A 27,426-nucleotide genomic window follows, 5' to 3' on the forward strand; every position below is an offset into this window, starting at 1 on the left:
CATCTTTGAGTGAAGAATAATCTCGGGATAGACATTATCATTCGCATCGTTGACACTTTCTCTCGCGATCTGTTACTTACAATTTACATGTATTTGCCATAAAGACGGACAAACGCATGTTACAAAAAACACAAAATTTCGGGAAAAAATGATATCCAATCCAACATCTTCACACTGGTCACTGCACTGCAACTCCCAATTACAAGTGGTGCAACTTTCCAACCAATCGACTTGCGCGCCCTGGAATTCCGGAATTTACATATTGCAATACAGTATGACAGAGGTGCATTTGTGCGAACACAAAGGCCATGAGCGTAAGTTAAAATATAGTTTTGACTAGATCTAGCCCTTGAAATTGACTACATTGTACCAATCCAGTAAATATAACCATCCAAAAAAAAAAAAATCCGGCGAAAATAGGGGGGGGGGCGCCCGGGCGCCCCCCTCTGGATCCGCCACTGATATTCAATACTCATTCGCTAGCAATGATATATATAAAAAAATGACAAAAATATTATTAGTACGTGCTTAAAGCACGAACTGGCATTAGTGAAACGAATAAGAGTAAAACCAGGAAAATCCGCTGCAGCGGTTTACAAAGAATTATTTACACTCTCTACTTAAAACAAACTAGATCAACACAGAACTATAAGAAAACGAGAAAAGCTCCTATATTTCCTCAAACTTTATAATGGTAATAATACACTTACTCTTAGTTTATTCTGACTTTATTGAAATTCTCTGAGCGTTTCATAACAGTGCAGTATGCAGATATGCATGTATTTAAGTGGGGGGGGGGGCACCTTGCTCGTATTTGGACTTTTAAAAAAGTTACTATTAAACAAGTAATCATCCTTATTTCTTAAATAATTACACTCTCCTTGTTATGATTCTTCATCCTAAACAACGCCTACACTGTAAAAACTGTGGTGTTAAAACTGAAACCAATTGGTGTTTATAGAGGACAACACCCTGAGGTGTTAAAATAACACCCTAGAGATTGAACATAACACCAAAGAGTGTAAATGTAACAACCATAGGTGTTTTAATAAGACCTATAGGTGTAAAACTAACACCACCAGTTTAACACCGGTATAAAATAACTGGTGTGGTCCTCTATGTACACCGGTTAACACCACAGTTTTTGCTGTGTATGATGTTTTATTTAAACGAGAACATTCGGTTTAAATCAAATATAATAAGTTAATAAACAAACATGTATATCATGAATAAAATAGATATTTACACAAAATAGATTTATCCTACAATTATATTACAAAAGAAACACCAATGCCAAATATATGACTAGCCACAACCAACGATAAGGCACCAGGGAAGGTTTTCTGTAAATAACCAAAATAGTAGTTTGGCCTTCAAAAAGTAAAAGTTATAAAATTAAGTTTATTTGAAAGAGTAGCTCTTCTTCTTCACACCGTCATACTTTTAGGTTTTTTTGAATTTAAACAAAAAACAAGACACAAGATTTTCTTGAACACCATTTTTGCGGACTGCTTGAAAGTTTACCAAAATTGCATAGAGTACACATCTCATGCTAAAGTGTGTTAAGTGAACCCAGAATCTTAAACGCTGTGTTCTCCTCTTATTTTGAAGCTCTCATAGAATTTTGTCTTCATCCAAACATTGTGAGGGTTATTATTGATTAATTTGGACAAATTATATATTCAATTCATATAAACATTTTCTTTCATTTCACAAACTTCCAAATTGTTAGTAAATACAAATCCATACAAAAATCAGTTTGTCACGAAGAATGTAAATATGTACAAAATAGTTTATAGAAAAAAGGTTTATACCATAAAAAAAGACATGTGACTTATCATTTTAAAGCTTATGACTTGCCCTTTCCATTATGCTCGATAAAATTCTAAAAAATCGTTCTCGACAACTTATTGTCGATTTAGGAGTGATTGGTCACATATGGAAACTAACTTAAGTGTAAATATATTAACTATTCTAATTCTGCTGCATTTTGTGGCAAGTCAATGGAGGAAGTAAGACTCACTGGTACATCGTTTCGGTAAAAGACGGAAATAATATTCTAAGAATTTCACAACATATCATGCATGCGGTATTTTGCAATATTTGTACACTATTCCCCTTTTTAAGCTGTCTGTTTTCTCATTTTTTTTTCTAGATATCCATCCATATAATTGCTCGTTTCCTGGTTCATAGAAGTTCAGAGACGGGGAAAAAGATACCACCTGGCGACTGAATCATCCAGGGTCAGGAATATCAAAGAGGTTTCGACCAGTTTTTAATAAAAGGGATCATCATTACGCATTTTATGCTATCAAGAAAAAAAAGAAAAGGGGGAGGAGAAGAAACGAGGAATTTCGATCCAGCTGTAAACTTGTCGGGTCACTTTCTCAAATTATTTGTTTACTATTTATGCGGTTCACAAACATAGATAAATGATTCAAAGTTCCAAGGACAAAAAACTAAACATGTCTTTGTATGATTGCACAGTAATTGTAGATCAATTGAACAATCAACGCAAAATTGAACAACGTTAAAATAAGCAAAATAGAAATGGATACAAGACCAGCGTAATAACAAAAAATTGTATAATATCAAGAAGTGAAATTTTGACCCCATAAACTATCACAAAAGGCATTATAAAAATAATACAGTGGCTTTACGCTTTTCAAACATGAGATATCTAAAAGATTTATGTTGGGTTATAACGGCCGAAGTGAAGCACGCTTGAGGTGTGTTCTGGAAAACTCTCCCTCTGTTGATGAGTGTTAAATCACTTCATAATTTTGCGCGACAGAAATAGGCAGAGGATCCCTCACAAACCCCGATGCAGCTTCCAATCAAGCTCGTACATTCGCCCCCGAATCTCACTTATTTACAGCAGCATATAGCGCATTGCCCCTTATCTGCTGGTAGTGAACAGCATCGTTTTGGACTTGGTCCGCTGGTAGGGTATCTCTACTGTCATTATTTTCATGGATCGAACTTTCATAGAGCGGGCTCCCGATGAGCGACTCGTTGGCTCCCTCATCTTCTCGTGGAGTCACGTTGCCACTCTGATACACGGGATTCCCGACGAAATCAGCGCTCACCTTCCCGTTCTGAACCTTGAACGCATCTGCAGCAGACGCAGAGGGCGCCCCAGCCTCAAATTTTCCCGTTTCCGGATTAGCTCGTAGATCCGCGTAATATTGGATATCCGGTTGAGACTTTTCGGACTTCTTGGGTTTCCTGTGAAGTGACAATGACAAAATTAACATGAGAAGTTCTGGAATGATTAACAAGAAAACACGGAAAATTATTTTGCAACATTGAAACGGTGGACAAGCAGTTGGTATGCCGCTGTAGATGTGGACTAATTATTAGCCTATGGATAGCATGAACGTTTCAAATTTTCTAAAGTATACCTATTTAAATTGCTTTACTTTTTTCGAATTTAAGATGTCCTTTGCATCGTTTAAATTTATAGACGTCGAAACGAAAATCTCATAATTTAATGTAGCTACTGATCCCTTAAAACAAAGCACTATGAGGCGATGTGTTGTCCGTATTATTCCTTTTATCTTATGTCGCCATTTTCCTGCTTTCTCTGTGCGATCAAGTCAAATAGGAAGAGCCTAATCGCATCTGGGGCCCGTTGCAGAAAGAGTTGCAATCAATCGAAACTCTAAAATTCATGCGCAACGTGATTTTCAACCAATCAACAGCGCGCATTCAGGACTTGCGATTGATTTTTTTGACTTGCGTTTAAACGCAACTCTTTCTGCAACGGATCCCTGAAGTGATACATCATTGAGAGGAATATCTTCGAAAGCCCATCTGATATCTGGCATGTTCTAGTACGACCACTCCACATAACATTAAATCAATGAAAAGAAAATAATGATAATAAAAATAACAACAATGATAATGATAATAACAATAATAATGATAATAATAATAATGATAATAATGATAATAATGACAATAACAATAATAATAATAATGATAATAAAAGAAATAATCATTATGATGATAGGCATTTATATAGCACCATCTATCTAGAAATAATCTATTCCGAGTTGCAGTACTTATGATTATTATCATTATTCCAGTTTAAGCTCGAGCTGCCTTTCAGCGCTCAGTGCATTCAAGGTATTACTTCCTGCCGGGTACCCATTCACCTCACCTCGGATGAGTGCAGTGCAATGTGGACAAATTTCTTGCTGAAGAAAATAACGCCATGGCCGGGATTCAAACCCACGACCCTCTGTTTCAAAGTCAGAAGACTAATCCACTGGGCCACAGCGCTCCAAGATACATGTACCATCTACTACAGAAAACATAAAAGTCAACAGAGCTCCCAAGGCATCTTGCCAGATCTCTGACCCTTCTCCTACAGCGTTATCAGATCCCGTTTTGAGGGCTACATTATGAACCGGCCATAATATATTGTAAACGACATTGAAGCATGAGTTCTTCCTACCTTTTGCGATAGACGAAAGCCACTATCAAGACTATGACGATTATAACCAACAAGGCAGAAATAGTTGCTACGACAGGAATAAGCCAGGAATCTAAAAAAAGGAAAAATATTTATGCAAAGAATAAAAACGTTATTTTTTCTACCACCAACACAATACTCCTAGTAGTCGCTTCTATTACATGATAATACATGGGAATAATACTTGGTTCTATTCTAATGAAAAACATCAGTTTATTTTTCTCACTTTCTGCTTTTCTCAAAAGGAAATTGGAATTCATTCCATCTTCAATTCAGTTTGTGAATGAATTCCGGGGGCCGTTTCACAAAGCTCTTCGTTAGTAAAGAGCGACTTCCAGAACGACTGGTGATCCTTTCCTACACTCTAAACCATCGCCAATCAACATTTTGCATGTTTTGGCGTGTATCATTTACCGCAAGAAAGGATCACCAGTCGTTCTTAAAGTCGCTCTTAACTTACGAACAGCTTTATGAAACACCCAACCAATCTGCAACTTTATATGGTATACTAACCATCATCTGCTGATGTTGTTTCTCCTGTAGGTACGGTAACCGTTTCATCAACTGGTGTCTCGATGGTACCTTGAAAAATGAGAAATTATTCAGTTGCCATGGTTACTTTTTTCATCGTTCTCTACCATGCTAGTTATAGTAAACAGCAATGCATAAGAAACATAAACAGCGTTTTAATGTGTAAGACTGCTAAAAACAATGTCGACCCGTGTCAGAGCCACCCAAGATCAAATGAACCACACTCAGTAGCGTGATGCACCCCACCCCCAAAAAAGAGAGGGCTGTTGGAATAGTGCAAATTCCTAATAAATTCGAGATTCTATGTTTTATAAAAATGGTTTTCATATCATTCTCATAAGATATTGTCACATTTTACACCATCATCGCACCTTTTCTTTCGATTTCGGGGACTCCATTACCCACCAATCCCCCTCCTGTACGCCCGCCAATGACCACACTTATGGCTTACCTGTAGTCGTGGATTCCATTGTCACGATAACTGTTGTTGTTGTTGTTGTTAGTGGTGGTGGTGTTGTCGGAATTTCTGTGAAATATCAACATTTACAATGTTTATTGATAGGATTTTTAACGTGTTCCGCAAATAGCAGGGCCCGCTGGGAGAACAGTTTTTTCGAACTGAAGTGGATACCTTAGGTAAATATGCCGCTATTATTATTATTATTAAGTATAATTTCGCCATTGGAACAAAAAAGTCACCTTTTCATAACAAAATATATCTACCGTACGTTGCAAAGAGGAAATATTGGCTATTTCTTGAATATTAACGAATAAAATAGAACCGTCCCAATTAACAAGCCTTTCTTTGCAGTCATAAACAGAGTCGCAGCTGACGATCGTCTGTACATATTTGTATTTTTAAATGACGTTGGCTCGTCTGATTTCCTATTAGAAACACACGCTTTCATTCGGCGGGTACATTAATTTTGTTTCGAACCAGGCCACCATAACACCATGGAAACTGACGTCATCGTTCGGTACTCTATATCAATGCAAGTAAAAGACGGCTGCCAGCTAGACTTACCTGTATATATTAATTCATAAATCTCAATGTTGTCTAGTCTGATGAGTGGTGGGACGTCCCGTTGTGTTGCATTAAAGATTATCTAAGAAAATGTAATGGAAAAAGGTTTACTTTAATAGCATTTGTGTCGAAGAATTTCGAAGAAACCTGCGAGGGGGCGAAGCGATCAGCGCATTTTGTTTTGTCATTGTATTAATGCAAACATATGTCATTTTGTGATGTATTTTAACATAATATTTAGATAACTATTTGATAGTTCAACCTTTCCATTCTTGTTTATTCATTTCTCCCTTTTTTAATGTCGTGGGGTCGATAGCTTCCAGCCCCCATAGAATATAATATACAATACTCTTTATGTGATAAAAATGTCATGGGAAATTATCAAATGCAAAGGATTTATCTTCAATTTTTCTCACATGATAATGATGATGATGATTTTTTTTTGCGGGAGTTTTTACATTTCCTTTTTCATAAATCAATGATTAATTTAACATATTCAAATTATAACAAAGATATAAATGAAAACAAGACTGATAATGAAATTATACATAACGCATGTGATGAAGTAAGTTGAGTAAAACACTACTACTACTTTTACTACTACTACTACTACTGCTACTACTACTACTACTACTACAACTACTACTACTACTACTACCACTACTAGTGGCGTACCGTGATCACGGCATGGGGGGGCACCAGCAAAAATTTCGGGTCACTTAGGTAGCGCGCGAAGCGCGCTCAGTTGTCAGGTATACTGACCTAATAGAGAGATTTTAAGGACATGCAGTGCCATCAAACGGATATGTATCTCACTGATTAAATGATGCGAGCGCGAAGCGCGAGCTGAAAATTTTTGATATTGAGGGCTAAAAAGTGACATTATAAGCGAATTGTTTTGTAATCATGATACTTAACTGTCTCGCTAAACAAACAATGCGAGTGCGAAGCGCGAGCTAAAATTTTTGTATATACTGACCCTAAACAAGAAAATTTTAAGGATTTTATTCTAGAATCCATTAAGAGTATAAATATCTCACCATAGTCATCTAATGCTATTGCCATCCTTTGCTGATTTTGTTAGAATTACATCTAAACACAGTCATGAAGCACCTTTTGTAGTCATGTAATAATGATTATCATACGCATCTTACTAATCAAATACTGCATGCAAGCGCAAAAGCGCGAGCTGAAAATTGAGGAAATATAGACCTGAAGAGGGGCATTCTAAGGGTTGTTTGTAGGAATTCTCTAAGACCCTACGTATTTGACTAACCATATGGTGCGAGCGCGAAGCGCGAGCTGAAATTTTTGTATATATTGACCACAAACATGGATATTTTAAGGACTATAATTACGAATCCATTAAGTCAGAGTATACATATCTCACCATTTTGTATTTGTATTTATTTAGACAAGTAAAACATACAAAGTAAAACATGTCAAGGGATACAAAAAAAGGTTTGAAAAACCCGTACAAGTTTGGATCCCAAATATAAAGTAATATCAAGATAAAAACATAAATTAAACAATCGGAAAAGTAAAATGTGAATTACCATAGAAAAGGACATAGAAATCAATAAAAATATTTAAAAATGTGATATAAGAACCAAATAATAAAATATGGATAAGATAACATAATATAACAAGTATAATAAAATATAATACAATAAAAAAATTGATGAAAAATCTTTATGAGTTGTGGTGTGATTCAAAATTATACATAATAAGTAAAGAATGATAATAATTAGTTGTGAGGCATCATCATAGAAAGGAAAAGTGAAATTATTTAGTATCATAGAAATTACATAAGAAGGTGAGCCTTGAGTAGGTTTTTAAAAGTCGAGATAGATGTGCTATTTGTTACATTACTAGGGAGCATGTTCCAATCTTTGGAGGTTCTAACATAAAAAGAGTTTTTGAAGTAATCTGTTTTTGCAAAGGGCGTGATTACCTTCTTATCGTGATCGTTTCTACCTATTCTGTGGGCTACTTTAATCATTACATTGACATGAGCTAAATTATTAGTGAGCTTATAAAACATAACAAGTCTATGGTACTTTCGTCTTGTTTCCAAAGTTGGCATATTCAAATTTTGTAAAAGTACGTTGTAACTTGTTTGCCAATCCCGGCACATCATTCTCACGTATCTATTCTGTATACGCTCGAGTAATTTTATATGGGCTGCCCGATACGGGTCCCATGCTATACAGCAATACTCTAAGCATGGTCGAATGAGTGACTCGTAAAGGGTCTTAAAAACTGATCTTTGACAGTTCATAAAGTTTCTTTTTACAATACCGATAATTTTATTACATTTAGTATATGTTTCTTCACAATGATCTTTCCAATTTAATGGTCATTAATTAAAATGCCTAAATACCTTTCAGACTTAGTAATGGTTAAGTCGTTCCCATCTATTTTATATGCATAGTCTATTTTTGAAGCTTTTCGGGACATTTTCATTATTTTACATTTTGACACATTAAAATCAAGAAACCATTTATTTGACCATTTCTTTAACGCGTCGAGATCATTTTGCAGAATTTCACAATCTTACGTAGAATTTACTGGTCTATATAAGATACAATCATCGGCATAGAGTTTCATTTCAGAAACAATTCCATCGGATATGTCATATATAAAACATAGAAAAGTATGGGGCCAAGGATGGTCCCTTGAGGCACACCTGATTTCACGTCAATCCATTTTGAATATTCTCCATTTAATACCACGCGTTGTGTTCGCAATTTCAAAAAATTCATTATCCATTTCAAATTTGAGCCCTTAATACCACAGCGTTTGAGCTTGAACTCTAAATGTGCGTGTGACACGCTATCAAAGGCTTTAGCGAAGTCTAAAAACGCTATGTGAACATTGCTACCCGAGTCCATCCATTTACTCCAGTCTTGAATGACCTCAATCAATTGAGTTTCGCATGATCGCTTTTCACGAAACCCATGTTGATTGTCGTGTAAGATATTGTTATCATTTAAATGACCAAGGAGCTTAGAAGCTCCTTGAAATGACGAACAAGTTGTTTACAAACTATTCTTTCTAGGAGCTTACAAACGTGCGAAGTTAGGGATATGGGTCGATAATTACTTGGGTCTTCTTTATTTCCCCTTTTAAAAATGGGACACACATTAGCACAGCGCCAATCTAAAGGCAAATCTCCAGTTGAAAGAGATCTATTAAAAAGATCACAAAGCGACGGTGCGAGTTCAACGGCACCTTCTTTAAGAATACATGGGGCTAATCCGTCTGGACCAACAGACTTTGTAGAATCAATATTCTTGAGTAATTTTCGTACATTTTCGACATCACAGTTAATATCGTCCATATCAAATATATTACTGTTTTCTGTGCATTCAGGAATATGTATGTTACTGGGCAATCGAAACACGGATTCAAATTGTCTATTCAAAGCATCTGCCTTTTCCTTGTCGTCAGTTAAAACACCATCCTTTACCCGTAAACACGGGATTGGATTGTGACTTTTCTTCTTTGTTTTCACAAAATTCCAAAAACGTTTAGGATTTCTTTTAATATCTTTACAAACGTTATTTTCCAAGTAATTTTTATATTTTACCTTCAGCATCTTTTTTATATTCCGTCTCAGATTACGGAATTTGTACCATTGAGCCTTAGAATTAGACTTCTTTGCCAAGTTAAACATACTATTTCTTTTGCGCAGTTGGTTTCTAGTTTCCCTATCGACCCATGGAAGGTGAGAAAATTTGACAACTTTACGACGTGGTACATTTTTATTTACAATATCGATTACAATGCTTTTCCAGGACTGCCATGAAACCTCCATATTCTCGCCCCAACAAGAATCCATTAGTGGAGCATTTGTAAAATCACGTCTTATTTTATCAAAATTTGCTTTTGAATAAAGATAGGACATTTTCGGTTTACATGTTATTTTCTTAAGACTATCAATCGTAAAAGCAATTGCATTATGGTCGCTTATACCAGGAATGGTGTGTACGTCATCAACTATAGAGGGGTCTGATGAAAATAACAAATCTAAAGTTGTACTTGTGGTGTCGGTTACTCTTGTTGCTTCTGATACATGTTGGTATAACGAATTCTCTTCTATTATAGAAAGCATAATTTGTGTTAGAGAAGAGTCATCAATTTATTTGATATAGCCATCGCACCAAATTAGGAAGATTGAAATCGCCAGTTAAGATAATACTTCTACTTTTCTTACCTTTTTTTGATAACAACGACATAGATTTCTTTAATTCATTCATAATTTCGAATTTACTATTGACCATAGTCATCTAATGCGAGTGCCAAGCGCTTGCTGATTGGAAATTCAGACATGAAGAGGGGCATTCCAAGGCTTGTTTGCAGGAATTCACTAAGACCCAACGTATTTCACTAACCAAATGATGCGAGCGCGAAGCGCGAGCTAAAATTTTTTTATATTCAGATCAGAAAAATTGACATTTTAAGGACTGATTTTAGGAGTTCATGAAGAGCAGAAATCTCACCAATCCACTAATGCGAACGTGAGCACGGACAGGAAATGTTTTATATTAAGACCTTAAAATAGGGCAATAACTTTCAGTAGTCATGAAAAAGAAGAATATATCACTACTTAAAACAATAATAACTCTAATTGCGAGGAAATATATTATTTTGTTGTACATTGATTTGAAAACGGGAGGCTTTAGTACAGCAGGTCTATATATCTCGTTAAAAAGTCTATGCGAGCACCAGGAACAATGAAGACACAATTAAGCAAATAATGTTTCATAAAGTTGTGAAAAAATGCTTCTTGTGTTATATAGCATAATATAATATAACACTATGATAAACAACAATTTCTTCTTTCCCCTACTACGTTTCTCTTCCTTTTTCCCTCTTTTTCTCCTTTTCCCCGTTTTTTTTTGGCCAGCCGATGGGGGGGGGGGGGCACGTGCCCCCCATGCCCCCCATAGTTACGCTACTGACCACTACTACCACTACTACTACTACTACTACTACTACTACTACTACTACTACTACTACTACTACTACTACTACTACTACTACTACTACTACTACTACTACTACTACTACTACCATTACTACTGCTTATGAAAATGATTGTAGTAATTTGTAGCAAAGAGGAAACGGATAGATTAATTATGATTCTGAAATGATACATGAAACTGCCGGTCTCTAAACCATCTCTGCCCTTTCGTATTCATTTAATACGTACCTGCACATCCTGAACACTTGCACATGAATAAGGGATCAGCATCGACCCCATCAAGGGCTCTGATCCAGTTATCTGAATTTCTCTCACCGCTTCACTCCTACCCCTGCAGGCCATAACCCGGAATACCGTCTCAACACCGGCGATTAAATAATCAAACGATATATTCCCAACCTGTGAGGTGAAGTTGTAGGGTATGGAGAAAGCAAATACGTCATCACGCATGCTTGAAGATACATCTACGTCTATCATCTCTGAAAAAGAAAGAAACAAGAAGAAGAAAAATACAGGATAATGTTACGAGACGTCAATCTGCATCTATCATCATCGTCACCATCGTCATCGTCATCATCATTATCATTATCGTCATCATCATCATCATCATCATCGTCATCATCATCATCATCACCATCGTCATCGTCATCATCATCATTATCGTCATCATCATCATCATCATCATCATCATCGTCGTCGTCATTATCATCATTATCATCATCATCATCATCATCGTCATCATCATCATCATCATCGTCATCATCATCATCATCACTTGGATCATACACACATCGTGTCTAGTTGTTCCGATCACCATTCGTTTGGTTTCGACAACCCCATCATACATACATGCATGTATGCACCTTCTCTCTCTCTCTCACCCACACGCACACACACCCACACACACACCCACACCCACACACATCCTAACCTCCACACACATTCTCACGTACCCTCAGACACTGACCCACACTCACCTACCAGGAACAAATACTCACCCCCGTAACACGCGCAAACACCCCGATCTTATCATGATTACTATTACCATTATTGGTATTAATATTATCATTGTTATCATCATTGTTACTACTGTGATGTTATTATTATTATTGTCATAATTATTATCATCACCAGTATTACCACTACACTCTGAAAATACTGAGTGAATTTTTACCCAGAATGGAGTAGAACGGGAAGATGCATGTTTGCTTGGTGTTTTTTTTTCAATGCAACATTGTGTAAATCTTACAAAATATCTTTTTTACACAACCAACATGCATGTTCTCATTTTACCCAATATTGGGTAAACTTTTTTTAAAAGAGTGTATTGCCTGCGCCCGGTAGACAAGAAAGCAAATTAAATCCCTGTGGCCAGGCTTATTTGGGGTTTGCTTTTGGAGCACTACACCTATGCGAATATTACACTGGTTATTAATGCGCAGGGCTGGCGACTCAGTGGAGCTCTATTTAATCTGAGGGGATGAGTGCTTTCCACTGTGATAACATACTAAAATAGCCTACATCTACGAACCAGGTATGGGCACGTTAACACGCAGCATGCAGGCTTCAGTCATCGATAACTCGAGCCCAGAGTGGTTGTTTGGTTCAACAGGCAGACACTTTTCCGACTGAGCAATCTCCCCCTATAATTTTCATACATTTGATATATTTTATTCAATTCCTTGACATCATATTGCTGTAACAAGATACTGTCAAAGCTCTTTTTTCGGCCCCTCGAAAATAGATACACTAGTAAAGAAAAAAATAGACTTGTAGGGATTTATATTCAGGTCGTGGTTTATAACAAATAATCATTGTGAACGAAAACCAAAAATTTGGATTCGTATTTACCGTTCACACACAAAAAATAGTAATCATTGTGTAACGTAGGTGTTGCGTATAGTGTATGGGACTGGTTAACACAACTTTGAGTATCTACGGGGAGTGGGGGGGGGGGGGGATGGGATGGGCAAGAGGCAGTGGCGTACCTAGGATTTTCAACAGGGGGTGGGCAAATTCGTCCACCCCAAAAATGACAAGCAAAAAAAAAAGTCTTCAAGCTCGTCAGGGGGGGGGAGGGTGGGAGGGGGCAGGGATACGTCCTTTGCATGGGTTGTGTACCCGTATGTACGCTAGTGGCAAGATGGGCACGTGTTTCGAGTGTCACTTTCAGGGGGGAGGGAAGGGGAAAAAGGGTCCAAATGAAAAGGAAAACAAAAAATGAAGAGAAAAGGCAAAGGAATAACACGCAGAAGAGGAATACTACTGTATGTGATAATTACCCCCGTCCCATGATATTACTATTGTAAATTCAAAGCAGTTCCAACACATCTAGAATATTAATGTTGCATATCTCTACCCGTGGATGAATATTCGTGCGAAATTTTGATTAGTGATATACTTTTTCTCTTCAAGAAGTCTAACAAACAGTCCTTAAAATGTTTCTTTTATACGCAAATATCGTAATTTTTCATTTCTAGCTGCGGGTTTGTATTGTGATACTATACATGTAGTCTTCATTCTTCCCAACACTTTTGAAATAAACTATTGATTAACTGTCAAACCCTTTCAAAACGCGCTGATTGATAAAAGATATACAAATCGTCTAAATTAATTTCAACAAACAATCATTGAAATGCTCCTTTTTTTAGGTGAGAATTAAACAAAAATCAGATCGTGCTTCGCGCTCACATTACGCCGATGGCATTCGTATCCTGTTTATGAAATCTTACAAGTAGTCCTTAAAGTTTGCCTTTTTCATATAACTATATAAAAATTTCAGCTCACGCATTTATGCAATAATTGCTTACTTAGATACACATCGAATTCAGGTCTGGATATCAATGATATTCGGCTCGCGCTTCTCATTCGCTATAAATTCGCTACACAAAATTGGTCAAACATTCAATGGCTTTCACCCAATCAACTGACAAGAATCTTTGAACGAGCTGTACAAAAATGCTGCAAGCACCTATAAACGACATATAACAGAAGACCAAATTTTACAAATACATGTTTACTTTATGAAAAGTCATCAATGTCACCACTTCTTATATCGTTAAATCAAATGAGGTGATGGTACCGGTGTACCTAGAAATTTAATGAATAAGCTACTAACCATTTCCATTTGACAGAACTACTGTCCAATTTCCCTGTAGTTGAATGATTCCACAGTCATCTGCTGTAAAGTCACATGACCAATCTGCAAAAATGGAGGAATGGATTTGTGTATAGTGGCGAATAAACTATAAAACTTGGCCAGTTTACTCCAATGATTGTATACAGATAAATGCATATGTTGCTGTTGTCAAATGGTATTGTAATTGCTGTGTCAGGAATGTTCTCTTTTAAAAATGACATGAATAATCATGCAGAAATATTTAACGTGACCTAGCGCTTTCACTGGACCAAGTGCGAAGTAAAGGGTTGTAAAAGACTACGAACAATTAATGCTACATCCTCTACCCCACACCTCTTAAGCTCTCATTTGAAATGCCCTCTATTCCGCTTTTGTAAAGGATCAGTAATGAAATATTCTCCAGTATCATCTAGCAGTAGCAGAATATTGAATGTATTTTTGTCACCCTTTATATTTTGAATTCGGTATATTACATGTACGTCCAACTCTCGGTATTATGATATATTAAATTTATATATAAAATAGCCATTTGAGCAATTGCTTCACAAAATAAGTAATCGGATATTGATAAGCTAATAAGTATCAAAGATTACATCCTTCATCTTCAGTCCATTCCTTAAATAAAGAGTGGTTTCAAAAAACGAATTTAAAACACCAAGATATGTTATTTTGTTCGGGCACAGGATCGAAAAAATGATGCAAAAATCAGAAAATTTATCGAATAAATAAATCGCGTTTTTAGTCTTATATATAGCCTTCATGAATTTGAAAAGAAACATGCATTTTTTGAAAGATTTACCAAAACTATAAAAGGGAATTCAGCTATCCTATCATGTTATTCTTGTTCGATGCTATATGACCTTTCATGGTATTGGTTAATACGTTCATAGATTTTCATTTCCTTCGTGCTTTTCTTGAGCAACACTTGATGAAGCATGTAAAGTCGAAGATATGTATTTAACCATTATTTTTTTTTCAAATATGTTCTTGTATATGAATTCATAATTAAGGCATCCACTTTTTAAAGTACATTTATGTGTGCATTCTGCCGTAAAGTGGAATCCTACTTAAATTGTAAGAAAAAGTTGTTTTAGAGGGAAAATAAAAGTCAGACAAGGTGATGATAAATGAAAGCTAAAACTACAATGAAATTTTGAATAAAGATTTTCCATAATTACAATGGTTTACAAAAAACAACAACAAAATCACCATCATATGTTGGTTTATAGTGAACAGTATTTGATTGCTTCCTGATTTAAACTTAAATCTAAATATTAAAAGTTTAAATTTAAATTAAGCCAGTGTAAATTTATCACTTTATCTAAACCCACTCGAGTGCCACATTGTGCTATTTCGTCTACAAAACTTTTAGTCCATTCAACTCTTTGCCTAATTTCCAGTTGGGCTAATTCCATTCCGTATGAAAGCTATTTGGTCTAACGTTAGACTATAAACTCTTAAAAAGGATTAAGCCAAATTAACTTATCTCTTGGTGGATATGTGTCTGACCAATGAAAATGGTCGATAGCAGCTAAAATTCTGGTAAAATCTAACCAATAAATTGTTTTTTGTAAACCATTTTTGTCGGTCGGACACATACTAACCAACAATATGTTTAGACAATTATTTCAGAGTGCACGCTTAGACGTACTGTTCATGAACCATATGGCCTTGAAAAAATTAAATTTATTGAATTTAAATTTTACTCTTGATATGATGGAGAATGTATGTAAGATTTACCAGGTTCAGAAGCCGCGGAAAGTGTGAAGAAACCTACAACGAAAACAAAAATCCTCCAATTCAATAACTCCATTTTCAATAGGGAATACCGAATCAGTAGAACCCAAAGAAATTATGTCCAAGTATATCCAAGTTTGTACTAAAAAATGTGGTATATTCTAATAGTTTAAGAGGGGCAATTGAATATTTCCGTATTTACGCATTTTTATGAAGTGAATTAACAAAATGATTAATTGTAAATATTTGACTTTTTAAGTTTTCGATTGAAACATCCCCAATCGAGCGGAAAATGTTTGTTTCGGATATTTTATTTACCGCGCATTCCATAAATACTTTATTGTGTTTGAAAAAAGGAAACAATCAAAATTCACTGAATAGGCTGCTGTCACAGCAATAAACAAGCTTAAAGGTAAACCACTCATCATTCTCGAATTGTTGTTTCCTTTCATATTTTCTCGATTTAGTTCGTATTTTTAAATAATTTTGCCTCGATCTTATTTGTTTTTCCTCTTTTTATGTTTGTGGGTAAATCTCCTTTTTCTATTATCTTTACTACTAGTTTTACTACTACTACTACTACTACTACTACTACTACTACTACTACTACTACTACTACTACTACTACTACTACTACTACTACTACTACTACTACTACTACCACCACTACTACTACTACTACTACTACTACTACTACTACTACTACTACTACTACTACTACTACTACTACTACTTCTACTTCTACTACTACTACTACTGCTGCTGCTGCTGCTGCTGCTACTACTACTACTGCTGCAGCTGCTGCTGCTGCTACTGCTGCTACTACTACTGCTGCTGCTGCTGCTGCTACTACTACTGCTGCTGCTGCTGCTACTGCTGCTGCTACTACTGCTGCTGCTACTACTACTGCTGCTGCTGCTGCTGCTGCTACTACTACTGCTGCTGCTACTACTACTACTACTACTGCTGCTGCTGCTGCTGCTGCTGCTACTACTACTACTACTGCTGCTGCTGCTACTGCTACTACTACTACTACTGCTGCTGCTGCTACTACTACTGCTGCTGCTGCTGCTACTACTACTACTACTGCTGCTACTGATACTACTACTACTGCTGCTGCTGCTGCTGCTACTGCTGCTGCTGCTGCCTCTTCTTCTTTTCCTATTTTTCTTTCTTCTTCATCCTGTTCCTCTTTTTCTTTTATTTCTTTCTCTTCTTTTTCTTCTTCTTCTTTTTCGTCTTCTTCCTCCCCTTCTTCTTCAATCTCTTCTTCCATTTTTCTTCTTCCCTTACTTATTGTCATTTCCCCTGTACTCAGCTCTTCACCCTCTCCCCTCTTTCTTTCTTTCGTTAATATTGAAAATGATAAGGATAAACCAAGATTATTCGTTTGTTTATTGCTCATGATTATGCTGGACATAAAAAAATAGTACACTGGCAGTAATATCTTTTTGTAACATCCGATAAAAAACCTTTTTAGTTTTTTACTATCATTCCTTTTTCAAGCAATCTTTTTCAAAAGTATCATATATTTGTTTTTGGAGCAATTTTGCGAATGTTCTTTCATAATTTTCCGTGAATTATTGCTTCTCGATGGTATGGGTAAGCACACAAAGCGTACACTAAAAGTAAGGATATGCCAGCACCTGATAAAAAAATACAAGAGCGTGTCCTCTTAAATGACCGCTTTTTATACGACTGTGCTTGTGAATGATGTAGTTAGATGTATTACACAAATAAGTTTGCTAATTGACAAACAAAACGAATAGTGTGATCACGGACCATGGTGTGATATTATGATTCGTCAGCATTAACTGACCACAACATTAAACTCTTTAATATAGTGAGAGTGGGCTATAGGCGCATGTGTAAAATGGGGCTTGGCAATGGAAATGTATGCTGCATTTTCACCATCTATTTCCCATTCTTCATCACCCATAATCCGCTATATGCATCAACTACTGGGCATAGAAAATTAGGGACTGGTATCTGGTAAACAGTACACTGGCAGTAATATTTTTGTAACATATGATAAACAAGTGGAATGCCTCTGGCCGTCTCACCTGCATCACGCGGTTCAATATAGCAGCAGTGCTGACTTTGAAAACTACTCTAACTCGCACAAGATGTTCAGTGATACATGGTTACTCTTATGTCCACTTTTTATGAACTAGACCAATAAACTTACAGAGATATGATGGTTATTCAACAAAAAAAAAACCCAACATGGCCAAAGTTCATTGGCCTTACATGACCTTTGACCTTGATCATGTGACTTGAAACTCGCACAGGATGTTCAGTGATACTTTATTACTCTTATGTCCAAGATTCATGAATCAGATCCATAAACTTTCAAAGTTATGATGGTAATTCAACAGTTACACCCCATTCGGCCAAAGTTCATTGACCTTTGACCTTGGTCATGTGACCTGAAATGCGCACAGGATGTTCAGTGATACTTGATTACTCTAATGTCCAAGTTTAACGAACTAGACCAATAAATTTTCAAAGTTATGATGGTAATTCAACAGATACCCCCAAATCAGCCAAAGTTCATTGACCCTAAATGACCTTTGACCTTAATCATGAGACCTGAAACTTGCACAAAATGTTCAGTGATGCTTGATTACTATTATGTCCATGTTTCATGAATCAGATCCATAAAATTTCAAAGTTATGATGGGAATTCAACAGATATCCCAAATTCGGCCAAAGTTCATTGACCCTAAATGACCTTTGACCTTAGTCATGTGACATAAAACTCACGCAGGATGTTTAGTGATAATTGATCAACCTTATTGTCAAGTTTCATGAACTAGGTCTATATATTTTCTAAGTTATGATGACATTTCCAAAAATTAACCTCAGGTTAAGATTTCGATGTTGATTCCTCCAACATGGTCTAAGTTCATTGACCCTAAATGACCTTTGACCTTGTTCATGTGACATGAAACTCTAATAGGATGTTCAGTAATACTTGATTAACATTATGGCCAAGTTTCATGAACTAGGTCCATATACTTTCCAAGTTATGATGTCATTTCAAAAACTTAACCTCAGGTTAAGATTTGATGTTGACGCCGCCGCCGCCGTCGCCGTCTGAAAAGCGGCGCCTATAGTCCCACTCTGCTACGCAGGTGAGACACAAACTTTTTACTTTTTTTTAAACTATGATTTTCCAGCATTTTTTGAAAACTATCATGTTCTTGTTTTATAGCAATTTTGCAATATGTTATTTTATAATCATTATTTGAATTATTGCTTCTCGATACCATTTGTTTGTGCATGTTGTAGCACATAAAGGGTACACTAAAAGTAAGGATTTGCCAGCGCTTGATCAAACAAAATGCAAAAACGTGTCCTGTTAAATGACCTCTTTTATACAACTGTGCTTGTCGTTACATGTATTACACAAGCAAGTTTGCTGATTGACAAAACGAATAGTGTGATCATGGACCATGGTGTGATGTTCGTCAGCATCTGACCACGACAGTAAACTCTTTTATATAGTTGTTTGTGGTAACTTAGAGTGGGCTATAGGCGCATGTGTAAACTTGGGCTTGGCAATAGAAAGGTATGCTGCATTTTCACCATCTATTTCCCATTCCGCTTCGTCACTCATAAACCCCAAAGTAATAGCTCCATGCATCAACTATGGACCTTGCAGATCAATATTCATGTACACCAATCGTTTCACTCAGCAAACATGCAAATACAGAAAAAAAATATTCACGAGTTCACTAAAGAAATGTGTGTTGTGAAGACTGGGAGATCTCGAAGGGACTTCCAGAAGTCCATAAAACTATGTCATAGAAACTCTCTCCAATATCTCAGCTTCTATTTCGCTTTACAACTTTAAATTTCAAGAAACACTCTAAATAAGATGGTTTTAAGATATTAGGACCAATCGAATTCCGGATTTAGTTTGAACCATTTAGATTCATTTTTAAATCTCGAAATCCCTGAAATTTAGAGTGAATTAAGGGGGCGAGACAGGTCATAGATGTGCGAAATTGTTTAAAGGTCAAGTCCATCCCATAATGTTTTTATTTGAATAAATAGAGAAAAATCAAGCAAGCACAGTACTGAAAATTTCATCGAAATCGGATGTAAAATAAGAAAGTTATGGCATTTTAAAATTTCACTTATTTTCCACAAAGCAGTTATATGCACAGCTCAGTGATAGTCGATGATGTCCCTCACTCACTATTTTTGTTTTGCTTTTTATTGTTTGAATGACACAATATTTCAATTTTTACTAATATGGCAATAAATACCAACTAGCTACTTGCTTGAACCATGTTATACCAATGGTAATACCACATGCTTAGGGAGGAGCAGAACTTTGTTTCCCAGGATAATGAGGAGAAATATAAAATATTTAATATTTTTCATAGCAAAATACAAAAGAAAATAGTGAGTGGGTGGCTTCTTCGGTCAGCTCATTCGCATACTGACCAGATCTGTTGTGTGAAATTAAGTGAAACTTTAAAATGTCATAACTTTCTTATTTTTCATCCGATTTCCATGAACTTTTTAGTGTTATGCTTGTGCTTGTTGGATTTTCCTCCTTTTATTCAAATCAACATTTTATTGGGGTTGATTTTTCCGTTAATTACATTGGGGGTCTAAAACATGTGACTGCAAAACGGCGGGTCTGAGACCAACGCAATTCTACTGGACAATTCGGGGTTTTATTTGCACATGCAAGGACGCCACTGCACAACTTATTTTCCTTATCTGGACATTATAAAGACACGAAATAGTTTGTGAATAGTAAAATAACGAAACTACCGAGTTCTGGCTGAGGGGCCAGTAGAATATTTTCATTGTATCAATTTGATGTTGTTGAGGGACACGGATGATCGCTCCATTGCAGTCAAAACTGTCAAAATCGATGGCGCGTGAAGGTTTACAAATAAGAAAAAAATGGATTGTGGGAGAAAAGGGATTATACAAATATATTCTGCAGTGAATCATTGGTTGTCATTCAATTGACCGAAAACCATACTTGAAAAATATTATCGCCATGATACACGGATTGATAATATCTATGTCTCCTTGATGATTTTTCATTTATGGTAATATACATATATTAAAATGACCATAGTTCTCCATAAATAGGTGTAATAATTTTCTCATTTAAAATAACATACGGACACACACTTTACACAAAAATAGCTGAAAACGAAAACTGGGAACTGAAATTATGAGAACAAATAAATACCATGTTTATTTAATATGCCACATTTTCTTTCCATACGCTTGTGAGTTATTGGTTTCAAAGTCAGCATTCATTTGTTTTAGTAATGGTGTTGTTTATCTTACCTCAGTAAATGCAAGCATTGGAAATACCCCCAGTATATCCTATTAGTGTGGTAGGTGATTTCGGTTTTGTTTCACTGAAATGAAACGTTGATTCAGTTTTCTTTTTAATGATTGCAATCATTCCCATAGCCCTGTCATTCATAATGTCAACGAAATCAGAATGAATGAAGAATCGAACGGAAAAAGAGGCCAGATACATATAGGCCTGTTGAATTTTGCCCCAAACGACAAAAAATCCTTCTTTTTCGTAGATATTATGATAATATCTCTCTAAATAGTACGTACATGTAATAGGTGACCACCTAAGACGTAAACATCCTTGTATTGGATTACTTTGTAAATCTTTATCACGTTTTATGGTTTTTCATCAAATCTTGATCGACCTTGTTCGACAATTTTCATGCCTTTTCAAAACAAATTTATGCCCTGACAACTATTACAAAGAATCCATGCATACCTTGCTATTATGCGATATCTGTAAACGGAAAGTAAATAAAGATATCATTTTGATATCGTAATTGCAAAATCATATAGGAAACAAATATGTGACGTAATTAGAATTTTGAGAAGTGTGTATAGGAACCAATTGGATTTACACATAACTTCCCTTACATGAATCAGAAGGTTACACATCGTAATTCCGAAACACGTAAATTTCCCTTACATGAATCAGAAGGTTACACTTCGTAATTCCGAAACACGTAAATTGCCTATACCTCGATGTTCGTTAATCCGAAAACGTAAAAGGGTTCGTCAATCCGAAAATTTGTGGCGTTATTCCGAAGGTTAGTCCGAAAACGAAATAAGGTTAGTTAATCATTAGGTTTTCGGACTAACGAACCTCATTTTGTTTTCGGATTAACGAAACTTACTTTGTTTTCGGACTAACGAACCTTCGGAATAACGAACCTCCCGAATATTCGAACCTTGGGAAAACGAAGCTTCGGAATTACGAATGTATGCGGAATCAGAAGGCGCGACCCTCTTGGGACATATTCCTGTATTTTACCCATCAATCGGGGGCGATCCGGTCCGAATAACCATGTCAACCAATTTCCCATCTCATTTCACACGGATATCAAGTTGTGTATATGTGCGAGAAGTTCATGTATGTCCGAACTGATTGATTGGTTGATTGGTAGGATTTATTGCACTTCAAGGTCAAAATAATGGTAAGTGGATTAAATTAATCTTTCTTAATGTAAATCAACGCTTTGAATAACAAACGTCCCCACTTTGGTGATGAATGACCAAGTCCTGCAATAACTTTCAAAATACTGAACAAGTTTTTTTTTTATATGAGTAGCAGAGAGTGACTAGCCCCTACGGTATTCAAACAGTAAAAAGGAGGACCCCCACAAAAAAGAAGCTGACTACATGTCTAAAATAATAAGAGATATTGATGATCAGTTTGATCACGTATAGAGTTTTCCCTTCCAAATTCCATTTAACACATGTAAGCTAGGGAATATGACGGGGACTATATCTCAATTAAAGTTGCCATGCTCAGAAAAAAGAGGGCGGTCGTCATTCCAACAGGATGTGACAGATAGCGTCCCAGTCATCGAATCGTTTTCGCTTAGCACGTACAGAGTTTGCGGGACAAGAAACGTGTCAAATGAAGTAGCCTAGTATCCAACATGACTTGTGTAGAATGAAGGGGAGGGGGGGGGGGGGGGCAACCAAGTCTTCACTGTTGTTGTTGGTAAATCCTGAATCCATCCCTGATACCCTGGGTAAACAATACTAGTCATGGCAGTAGCCAGTGCTAATAGATTATTTGCATCAACCTCTCTTTAGGATGGTTTATTAAGGAATTCAGTACTGACACGTCGTATCTAATTTTCAATCGATTTTTAAAACCACATTTTGCATATTCTAATGCAGGTTTTTCTATGTCTAAGGTATGAAGTGAGAAGTTAAAAAAGGAAATTCACCCTGACGAAAATTTCGCTTCAAAAAATACAAGTGAAAATAATAATAAAAAATACATTTGATGGTTTCATAAAAAATGCATCAAAGATAAAGAGAGCTTTGGAATCTTTAAAGTTGTTAATTAATGGCCTTTCCTATGAATTGAGAGCAGATGTCCTACAGTATTATGTTGTGTGATACAAATTGCTTGATATAAATTTTAAATGGTTTATGATGAATAAAATGCTTTTTACTTTCAAGAACGGGTGTGAAATTAGTTGTTTCTTGATATACTGAAGGTTCAATAAAAACAATTTACATTTAGAAAACGACTTTTTTTTTAAATTCACGATACATGGAGAGGTGCCCGAATATTATAATAAAAACGAAATTGCAATAACTCTTGGATGGATTATCCTCAAACGCCTATCAATATATAATTTCAAATTTTCTGTTTCAAATATGCTTGCTGTCAGGGTAAAATTCCGATTTAAATGGCGTCAAGTGTAATAATCATGATGGTCTTTTACATGTCATATGCCATACAGCTCATGATCTGAATAGATATGAAAGCATATGGATAATCCATTAATGGGCATAGAAATCAGGTGTGAGAGAGTGTGAGAGAGTAAAAAAAGGTGGTTCAGAGGTAAAATTCAATTGTCCATTATTAGAGAAAAAAAGAGACGTAAAATGCCAATCTTACCAATATAGGGTCATATACTTTGAAACAGTAGGCTGGTCGGACGTCATTGCAAACATTGATAACAAAAACACCAATTCTGCAAGAGACCACCAAGCGCTGAATACTGCAATAAATTGTTACACTGGTTGGCCCTTTGTTGGGGGGAAAGAGCCCCATTTTCTAAAAAAAAGTATGGGCTAGACCAAGTAAATAAAAAATGGAAAAAAAATGTAAGCAGCCTGCCCCGGTGTGAGGATCGAACTCACGACCTTCAGATTATGAGACTGACGCGCTGCCTACTGCGCTAACGAGGCCGCTGAAATTTACATACAACACTTAATCTTTGCTAAGTAAGTTAATCAATACTTTATTCACCCTGAAATATCTTCTGTTTCATACAAAGGGCAATCTTAAAAGTCAAGTCCACCTCAGAAAATGGTTGATTTGAAATCATAATAAAAGATCAAACGAGCACAAGGCTGAAAATTTCATCAGAATCCGATGTAAAATATGAAAGTTGTCACAGTTTAAAGTTTCGCTTATTTTATTTTACAAAATAGTTATATGCACGATTTAGTAACATGCAAATGAGAGAATCGATGATGTCCCTCACTCACTATTTTTTTATAGTTTGAATAATACAATATATATATTTTTACAGATTTTACAATAAGGACCAACTTGACTTAACTATGAAATGTTAAACAATGGTAATTCCACATGTCCAGGGAGAAATAAAACTTTGTTTCACAGGACAATGAGAAGGAAATTATAATATTTCATACAATAAAATACAAAATAAATAGTGAAAGTATGATGTCATCAGTTCGCTCATTTGCATACCAACCGGGATGTGCATCTAACTATTTTATGAAATTAAGTGAAACTTAAACATGTCTTAACTTTCTTATTTTACATCCGATTTTGGATGAAATTTCCAGTGTTATGCTTGTTGGATTGTTCTCTTTTTATTCGAATAAACTTTTGTGTTTGGGTGGAAATAAAAATAAAAGCATCGTATGACCATGGTATCGCGAAATGAAATCCTACGATCATCACAGGGTTGTAGTAAGATCATCGTAGGGACATCGTACGATCTACGCGGTGCGTCTGTATGGCTTTTCATTTCCCACATAACAATATACCCTATACCTTGTAAATAATGTAAACGTGAAAAATTGTAGCTCATAGCCACCTGCGATGATTTACCGAAATCGGAGACGAGTCCATCGTAAGAGAGACGTAACAAAAGTGAATGTTGCATGCAGTATCAATGGACCATTAGCCCGCTTAATTAAATGAAATGTCCACACCATCACAACAGTTTATTTGAATAAAAAGAGAAAAATCTAAGAAGCATAACACTGAAAATTTCATCAGAATCGGATGTAAAATAGGACAGGTAAGACATGTACTTAATTTCATAAAATCAGTTATATGCACATCCCGGTCGGTATGCAAATGAGAGAACTGATTGACATCACTCACTTACTACTTCTTCTGTATTTTATTGTATGAAATATGAAATATTTTTCACATCGGATTTTGATGAAATTTTCAGCCTTATATGCTCGTTTGATCTTTTTATGGATTCAAGTCAACCATTTTCTGGGGTGGACATGACCTTTAAGAGTGCCCTTTGTATGAAACGGAATATATTTCAGGATGAATAAAGTATTGATTAACTAGCAAAGATTAAGTGTTGTATGTAAATTTCAGCGGCCTCGTTAGCGCAGTAGGCAGCGCGTCAGTCTCATAATCTGAAGGTCGTGAGTTCGATCCTCACATGCACGGGGCAGGCTGCTAACTTCTTTTTCATATTTTTTTAAATGGATCCCCCTCCCCCCAAAACCAACCAGTGTAACAAATTATTGCAGTATTGTTGTATTATTTTACAGCTCTTGGTGGTCTCTGGCAATATTGGTGTTTTTGTGATTACTTTGCCCATTAATGGATTATTCATATGCATTCATATCTATTCAGATCATGAGCTGTATGATTATTACACTTGACGCCATTTAAATCGGAATTCTACCCTGACAACAAGCATAATTGAAACAGAAAATTTAAATATATATATTGATGGGTGTTTGAGGAGAATCAATCGAAAAGAGTTATTACAATTTTGTTTTTATATGACGTCATAGTCGAGCACCTTTCCACGTATCGTGAATAAAAAAACAAAACAAATTTATTTTATAAATGTAAATTGCTTTTATTGAACCTTCAGTATATCAAGAAACAACTAATTGCACACCCTTTCTTCGAAGAAAGAAAACATTTTATTCATCATAAACCATTTAAAATTGATATCATTCAATTTCTGTATCAAAACATATAGGACATCTGCTCTCAATTTGTATGAGACGCCATAAATTAACAACTTAAAAAATCCCAAAGCTCTTATTATTTTATTTTTTTTAATAAAAAATGAAAAAAAAAAATGCAAGCAGCCAGCCCCGTGTGAGGATCGAACTCACGACCTTCAGATTATGAGACTGACGCGCTGCCTACTGCGCTAACGAGGCCGCTGAAATTTACATACAACACTTAATCTTTGCTAAGTAAGTTAATCAATACTTTATTCATGTGGAATTGCCATTGTTTAACATTTCATAGTTAAAGGGGAAGTTCACCCCGAAGAAAACTTTGTTGTAAAAATAGCAGAAAAAATAGTAAAAATAGTGGTGAAGGTTTGAAGAAAATCCGTTAAAGAGTAAGAAAGTTATTAGAGTTCAAAGTTTTGGATTTGTGACGTCATAAACGAGCAGCTGCCCCCATGTGTTATGTAATATAAAATGCATGAAATTCAAATTTTGTATGGTTCCTGATGCCTTAATTTTGTTTTCTATTCATGATCGGGTGTAAAATGATTTGCCTATTGATATACAAAAGGTACAGTGAAAACCATTTTCAATTTTCTGAGAAAATGACATTTCATTGTTTTTTTACCATTCGCTATGTAGAAATGCTGCTCGCATATGACGTCACAAATCAAATAATTGAAATTCTAATAACTTTTTAATCACTTGATGAATTTTTCTCAAACCTTCGGCAATATTTTTTATTATTTTTTCTGCTATTTTTACAATAAACTTTTTGTCAGGGTGAACTTCCCTTTTAAGTCAAGTTGGTCTTTATTGTAAAATCTGTAAAGATATATATCGTCGGCCTTATGCCAAAAGGGCCTTAACCCATTTTAGGGGTTCTGAATATTTTATAATAAATTTAACACATTTCATGTAAAACTTAATAACTTAACACGTTTATCGAAATTGGCTTCAAAAGCAAAAAAGACCACAAACTTTTGATTATTAGAGAGGCCAAAACCTTTAAACGCCATTATCTCGGAATGGCCAAAAGCAGTTAAGGCCCTTTTGGCATAAGGCCGACGATATATATTGTATTATTCAAACTATAAAAAAATAGTGAGTGAGGGACATCATCGATTCTCTCATTTGCATGTGACTAAATCGTGCCTATTTTGCAAAATAAAATAAGCGAAACCTTAAACTGTGACAACTTTCTTATTTTACATCGGATTTTGATGAAATTTTCAGCCTTGTGCTCGTTTGATCTTTTATTATGATTTCAAATC

At 35.7% G+C, this 27,426-nt stretch overlaps 1 protein-coding gene and 3 non-coding genes across 4 annotated transcripts; 1 reads left to right on the top strand and 3 right to left on the bottom strand.

The window, feature by feature from the left end:
- Positions 1-1,556: 1,556 nt before the first annotated feature.
- Positions 1,557-16,079, bottom strand: LOC121431461. The gene is made up of 8 exons (XM_041629044.1): positions 15,905-16,079; positions 14,144-14,227; positions 11,254-11,504; positions 6,036-6,117; positions 5,463-5,537; positions 4,994-5,062; positions 4,463-4,553; positions 1,557-3,228 (listed from the first exon to the last, which is right to left on the bottom strand). Exons 1-8 carry the CDS (start codon positions 15,975-15,977, stop codon positions 2,865-2,867), a joined length of 1,089 nt encoding a protein of 362 aa, XP_041484978.1. The 5' UTR covers positions 15,978-16,079; the 3' UTR covers positions 1,557-2,864.
- A 7,989-nt stretch (positions 16,080-24,068) lies between these two features.
- TRNAM-CAU lies at positions 24,069-24,142 on the bottom strand. The gene has a single exon. It is a non-coding gene; the product is annotated as a tRNA-Met (tRNA).
- Positions 24,143-25,549: 1,407 nt separating this feature from the next.
- Positions 25,550-25,626, top strand: TRNAM-CAU. The gene has a single exon. It is a non-coding gene; the product is annotated as a tRNA-Met (tRNA).
- Positions 25,627-26,283: 657 nt separating this feature from the next.
- Positions 26,284-26,356, bottom strand: TRNAM-CAU. The gene has a single exon. It is a non-coding gene; the product is annotated as a tRNA-Met (tRNA).
- Between the last annotated feature and the right edge of the window lie 1,070 nt (positions 26,357-27,426).

The sequence above is a fragment of the Lytechinus variegatus genome, chromosome 17 (genome assembly GCF_018143015.1).
Source record: "Lytechinus variegatus isolate NC3 chromosome 17, Lvar_3.0, whole genome shotgun sequence".
Taxonomy (NCBI): Eukaryota; Metazoa; Echinodermata; class Echinoidea; order Temnopleuroida; family Toxopneustidae; genus Lytechinus; species Lytechinus variegatus.

Excerpts from the sequence above, each read along its gene's own strand:
- LOC121431461 (XM_041629044.1), bottom strand. The coding sequence starts at position 15,977 with ATGGAGTTATTGAATTGGAGGATTTTTGTTTTCGTTGTAGGTTTCTTC. Across the intron at positions 6,118-11,253 it reads CAAGTGTTCAGGATGTGCAG|ATAATCTTTAATGCAACACA; the intron begins GTACGTATTAAA and ends ACATTTTCTTAG. Across the intron at positions 4,554-4,993 it reads AACAACATCAGCAGATGATG|ATTCCTGGCTTATTCCTGTC; the intron begins GTTAGTATACCA and ends TCCTTTTTTTAG.